Source organism: Urocitellus parryii, chromosome 11, assembly GCF_045843805.1.
Source record: "Urocitellus parryii isolate mUroPar1 chromosome 11, mUroPar1.hap1, whole genome shotgun sequence".
NCBI lineage: Eukaryota > Metazoa > Chordata > Mammalia > Rodentia > Sciuridae > Urocitellus > Urocitellus parryii.
The window spans coordinates 123512279-123518949 of NC_135541.1; the positions used below are offsets into that span (position 1 = coordinate 123512279).

The 6671-nt window shown below is 51.4% G+C and overlaps 1 protein-coding gene across 1 annotated transcript; it reads right to left on the reverse strand.

Moving 5' to 3' along the window:
- Positions 1-790: 790 nt before the first annotated feature.
- Positions 791-1102, reverse strand: Lce6a (late cornified envelope 6A). Its single transcript, XM_026380204.2, is given in 1 exon segment — positions 791-1102. A coding segment is annotated over 1 exon segment (312 nt).
- Positions 1103-6671: the final 5569 nt, after the last annotated feature.

Below are 6671 nucleotides of genomic sequence, written 5' to 3' on the forward strand. Positions count from 1 at the left end.
GCAGACCCCCTATGTGTCAGGTTTCCATTAACCAAGGCCTCTAGATCTTGGGCCTGAGTCTCCCCAGAGGTACAATCCTTTGGTAGATGGATTTTTATTCTTGAAATTCAGAAAAAGCTGGTTTGAATCACCTGAGGAACTGTCATCATCTCACTCCAGCCAAACTGAGATTCACTCTATCGCCACGTGTCGGTTTGGCTGATCTTCCACCTGGAAGGTGCTTCCTCCTCACACCACATCCCCTTAAAGTCTACTTCCCACCCTATCAGAGAATCTCTCGCCGCTGCCCTTGACCTTTTATATTTTTTCCTGCTTTACGTTCTTTTAGATGCACAATGAGAAATGACAAAAACAAGTTAATCAGTTTAAAATTATATTTATTAATCCTCTTGTCCATTGCTGCTTCTACTGGGTGGCAAGCTTCTCAGGAGCCGGAGGAAGTCTGTAAGCACGGTGGCTGGTGCACAGGAGGGGCTCGGTGTGGGGCTGCAGTGCTAGAACCCTGCAGTGACCTCGGTTGACATGAGAGGCTGCTGAGAACAAGGCCCGGATCTCTGAAAGCCGTCTCTTTAGGACCTCAGCTGTCTTGGGGGGAAGCAGAAGCAGCACATCCACTGAGGGGGCTCAGTGCCTCTGAGCAAGGACCACAGAAGTCCCAGCCGTGCTCCCGGCAGACAGCATCACTGCTGCGGGGCTAAAGGACGGTGGGAGAGCAGCAGAAGAGACCCCTCTCGGGTGGGTGCTGGGGGCTGGGAGTCCCGCACCCAAGTAAGAGCTGGAGGCTGGGTTTCTAAGTGGAGTCAGAACCCCAGGCCGAGGAGGAGAGCTGTGCCTGAGCCGCCTCCCTCTCTGGATCTCCTCAGCACTCCTCCTCTTTGCAGGGGTAGGTCGTGCCCCCGCTGAGGCAGCGAGGCTGGCGGCGAGCCCTCCTGACTCGGGCTGAGCTCCGAGCTCCAGGCCTTTGGGACTGGGAAGGACAGACTCCTGAACTGGGAGTCCCACAAGGAGCAGAGGAGAGGTGTAGGCAGGGGCTTGGGCAGGGGGCAGGGGAACCCTGAGGAGCGTTGGGAGGCTGCGAAGACGGCTGCTTCTCCTGTGACATGGCTCAGCTAGTGTGGAATCTGGAAGAGAAAGAGTCAGGGTTAGGGCAGGGAACCAGCCCTGGAAGTCCACCCCAGGAGGGCCGGCCGGGGTGGGGTGGACTGAGAAGGGCTCAACATCTGAGCAGTAAATCCTAATGGAAATTCCTAGAGGACTCCCTCACCAGCAACCAAGCCGAGAACTTATTCTTTCTTTTAAAAAAGAAAAAAAAAAAAGAGTCAGCCACTAGTGGAGCTGACCGTCTGCCTCTCCCAGGCCCATGCCCACCACTGCACCATGGTCAGGTGTACAGGAGAAGAGAGTGTTGGCTCTTTCTTCACCTAGGCTTGTCCTGCCCCGAGACCCTGCGCTTACCTGTCCCCTGGTTCTCTAGTTCACTGGCCTCTCTGATTTTCTCCCAGGTTAGATCATTTAGAGTCTTTGGTAGGGACTTACACTTCCCTTCTTCTTCCCCAAACTTCTACCTGCTCATCAACTCCCTGGGAAGAGAAGAGGAGAGGTCAAGATGCCTGAGCAGCCCCTGAGTGACAGCAGACCAGTGTCTCTCCACCCAGAAATCACCTTAGCCTAGAGGAGGACAAGTGGACCAGCCATCCCAGAAGTCTGGAGGCCTTGTGGGTGGGCAGAGAAGAGGCTATTCTATATATCCTCCGGTTGAACCTCCAGGCTCCCTGTTATTGGAGGGCAGCCATGCCATGCAGGATGATGTATCTGGATGTTTCGCAATTCCCAGGCTGGATTCCTCAGCTACACACAGCTGGGATGTGGTTCAAAGGGATTTTCACGTGAGTGAGCGACCAGGTGGCCGGAGCGTTCGGATTGGTCGGGGTGGAAGTGAGTACCCAGGCCAAGTCTTGCGACATCCCTGGTGGTGATGGGGTGTTGGGTCGGGTCCAAATCCTGCTGAGTTCAGTTTGGGCCCAGAGAAGGAAGATCAAGTTCAATACCACCCAGAGCCTAAAGAAGGCCATTTTATTTGTCCCACTGACCATGACTCAGCACTCAGGGCCCCCATGGGAGTAGACTGGTTCCCCAGCCAAGTCAAAGTTCCACATCCTCCGAGCTCCCTAAACCTCCCTGCCAGCCTCTGCAGTTGCTCTGGGTCCTGGTGACCTAGATACATATCTTATCTCCTATGTTAAACTGCTTCTCGATGACAGAGACCTTGTCTTTATCACTTCTGCATTCCTCCATGCTGAGGTTGTCCCTGACACAAAGAATATGCTCATTAATTCTTGTTGAAGGAAACTGTCTACATGCCATTAGAATAGACTTCGTGTTTCAGAACTTAAAAAAAGAAAAAGAAAAAAAAAAAAAAAGGAAAATAAAGCCCAGGTCATTTTTGTTTTGTAGATCAGATCTTCACCTGTCCTGTGCACTGTTCTCACCTAAGGCATTGTGAACACCTTTCCGTGACCTTCACAGAGACACAGGTGGGTGGACCTCATCCTACACAGCAGGCTGAGAGTAGAGAGTAAACCATCTACAACAACCACTGTCTCTTACATGCAAAGCGGGAGCTGCTGGTGTGACTCTCAAGGGACCCTTGGAGAAGCCCTTCAGAGTGAAAAACTTTCTTTCATGTTTCAGGAAAATCTCGTGCTAGTTGTGCTTTAAGTGAGCATGCTCTCGTCTCCACCTCTGAACCACAGCAGATGTGCACAGCTCAGCAAGGAGATTCTGATGAGCTCCCTGCCTGGCAGGGAGTCCTAATGCCTGGGACAGCACTGCATCTAGGAAACGATTGGCCAAGGGAGAAAGGACGAGCCGTTATCAGGGACGTTCTTGTCGTGGGAGGCCTCCGGGGCCTTCAGATCAGATACGAGACAAAGGTGAGCAGGGGTCAGGGGTGATGGGGATGAGAACTAACCAGGGTGGGAAACAGGACCAGGCTGGACAAGGAGCTGCGGTTGGACCCCCAAATCCAGCAGGACCCGACAACGGGGCTCACCTCCTTCTGGAACAGCTTTGGTGTGTAGTTTGGATGAAGGGAGAGAAACTCCCCATGAGCAAAACAGACGGTGGGAGAATGCTGTAAAGCCTGTGTCACCCCATTCCAACAGGACCCCAGAGAGAGAGCACCTGATTTGGGGGTCCTCAGAGGTTACACCCCTCTTCCTTCCTTCCTTCCTCCTATTCCTTTTTTCTCCTTTTCCTCGTCTCCACCTCCACAGGTATCAAAAATAACTCTGATGGCTCCTCCAAAGTGCTCCCCAGCAGGCAGTCAGCATTGTAGGAGGCAGTGTGACTTTGACCGCCACGTACTAGTTGTTACTTTTCCCCACCCAAGACCTGCGTCACGTAAACCCCAGCTCCAGAGACCTCCCCTGTCTCAAGAGCACTTCCTTGAGTTTAACCTGTATGGCTCCCACCTACGGGACGAGGGTTCTCTCTGGGGTCCAGCCCTGGGTGAACTGAGCACCCTGCCTCCTTTACGTCGGCTCCCGACCACTGCTCACAATAAATCGCCTGCAGAAATCGCTAGGTGCCGCCTACCGTGAATTCTGTCACTTATAAGGTGCTGCTGGGAACTGGCTTCAGAAGAAGGCTTCTGAGTTTCCCAAGAGGCACTGTCTTCCAGATGGACTTCTAAGTCCACCCAGTCATCAGCCAGGATCCCAGAAATGTAACGCTCTCCTTCACTTCTCCCCGCCCCTCTTCCTGGTTCAGACTGTAGGATTCCGTCATTTGGTATCTATTAAGCACCTGCTAGGGAATGGGTATAAGAGGGAAAAATAACCCCATGTTACACTCAAAGTTTTCACCTCGAGAGAAAAAAAGACACATTCATAATAAGACACGGCAGGAACTGGCAGATGGGCCCACAGGGAGGCCGGTGAAATCCAGCTGTAGACTGGGAGTGGGACCAGTCAACTCAAATGGATCCAGTCAGAGAGTGACCCAAGAGTCTCAGCTCCCACTATTGTTAGACCTCACCCTGGAGACAGGACGCTATCCCTGCTCATCCCTCGTCACGATTTGTGATCCTCTGTCTCAGAGCACTAGACACCTGCGGGTCCCATCCTCAAAGGGAGCTGCGCAGCTTCCTCACTGTCTGGACTTTGGTCCCTTTTTTTCTGGGACTTCAAATCTTTGGATAATCCTGAAATGATTCCCGAAATACTTTTTTAAAACTATCTTTTATCTTGTTTAATTTTTCCATGAATAACTGCCCTGGCTGTTACATGATCTTCCAGAACATTCTAGTGTCTTCAGGATAAACCGAAAACCCTTTGGTCAGCATTTAAGACTCTGTATCCTGAAACCCACCTGTCTCTGAGTCTCACTCCTGGCACTTCCTGTCACTGCGTCTCCTCTGATGAAGGGGTGGACTCCTGTGTGGGTGGACCCCTGTGTGGGTGGACTCTCTGTGTGGGGTGGACTCCTGTGTGGGTGGACTCCTGTGTGGGTGGACTCCTGTGTGGGGTGGACTCCTGTGTGGGTGGACTCCTGTGTGGATGGACTCCTGTGTGGGGTGGACTCTCTGTGTGGGTGGACTCCTGTGTGGGTGGACTCCTGTGTGGGTGGACTCTCTGTGTGGGGTGGACTCCTGTGTGGGGTGGACTCCTGTGTGGGGTGGACTCCTGTGTGGGTGGACTCTCTGTATGGGTGGACTCTCTGTGTGGGTGGACTCTCTGTGTGGGGTGGACTCCTGTGTGGGTGGACTCTCTGGGTGGACTCCTGTGTGGGTGGACTCTGTGTGGGTGGACTCTCTGTGTGGGTGGACTCTCTGTGTGGGTGGACTCCTGTGTGGGTGGACTCCTGTGTGGGTGGACTCTCTGTGTGGGGTGGACTCCTGTGTGGGGTGGACTCCTGTGTGGGGTGGACTCCTGTGTGTGGGGTGGACTCCTGTGTGTGGGGTGGACTCCTGTGTGGGTGGACTCACTGTGTGGGTGGACTCCTGTGTGGGTGGACTCACTGTGTGGGTGGACTCACTGTGTGGGTGGACTCTCTGTGTGGGTGGACTCCTGTGGGGAACGGGCACTGTCTTCATTGATGTCTGTCTCTCTCCGTGTTCCTCACCCTCCCTTCCATCCTGCTGGGCCTTTGTCTCCTTTTCTCCCTTCCCTCCCTCCCTCCCCCTCTTCCTTCCTTCTGTTACCAGGCAGACATCCTCTCAAACCTGGAGAAAAGTCCTTTCCACAACCTGGGTTCTGACCCAGACCAGCCCCCCTCCATGCAGACCCCCAGGACCTCAGTGGCTACCGTGAAGCCGAGGGAGAAAGAGAACTGGGGACACCGGACTCAACAACCCTGAAGGACGCCGTGGACCTGCCATCCACCCCTGGTCACTACCCTCTGTTACCTGGCCCTGATGGAATTCCCACTGAAGCAGGTCCATAGCAGGATCAAAGAGAGCAGCCTCTCATCTGCAGGACAGCCCCCACCCCCTGCCCAGGACGTCTCTAGTTGTCCTCCTCCTCCTTAACTAAAAGCTACCTTTCTCCCCAACTCTGAAAAGGGACCCTCACTCTTTGTTCAGGGAGAAGCTTATCTGAGAGTTATTTCTCCTGGATTCTCCTGATTCTTTGGTCAAAGAGTAGTCTCTCCTTCAAGGTGGAATCCGATGCGGGTTTTGTCATGGTCCCATGATTCTGAGAGGGAGAGGAATCCAGTTTGGGTCAAAGCAGGTACCATGCATCCCCCAGCCCGTTCCTTCCTCTCTCCTCTCTCTCCTTCTGTATCTTACTGTTTGTGTGTGTGCCAGTTCCTCTTCTGAGTACTCTCAGCTTGTCTGCCGTCTGATAATCTGTCTTCCGGGGGCCAATTCAAATTCCCCATCCTCTGTAATTGGTTTGTTGGCCATGCCTGGCCAAGAAAAAAATCTTCCTGAGCATTTATTGTTTGTTATATCTGCAATTTATTATCACGAGCAATTGCTTTTTTAATCTGAGTTGTAAGCACTTTGAGCATGGGCTAGGACTCCAATCATACGTCCCCTTGCAGTGTATGCGATCATTCATTGTATGTATTAGCCATCAGGTTTTTAAAAATCTCATGACAAACATTTGCAAAATAAAAATGCACAATTTACAGAATACCTTCCAATCCTTTGTCCTGAATTTATTAATTCCAGTAAAACATGGACTGAGGCCAAGAAAAAAAAAAAAACAGACACTTACAATGAGGTTGAGATGGTCCATATCACATTTGTGGACCCCTCAACTGTATTTCCTAAACACTGTGAGATTTTTACATAGACTGCATCAATGAATTCAGTTTGGGAGGAATGCTCAGGAAATCTATACCACGACTCCTACAAGTACTTCTTATTTAAAAACTCACATTTTCTTAGGAAGAAGAGCTAAGAGATCGTTTGGTCATAGATTTTCCTTCAGATAGAACTGGACACAAACCACCCATTAACCTGATTTTTTCCAAGCTATCACACCATGAGAACTGTCATCATATTATCATTGGCTTGTTATCATATATTACTGAGTTTCTAAATGGTTTCATTTCTATTTCAATGGAAGAAATTGTCCCAAGAAAAAGATGGGCACAGCATAACCTTTACTTCACCAAAGGCATCAGTCTCTTGTTCTCTCACCATCCAAAACAAGAAAGGG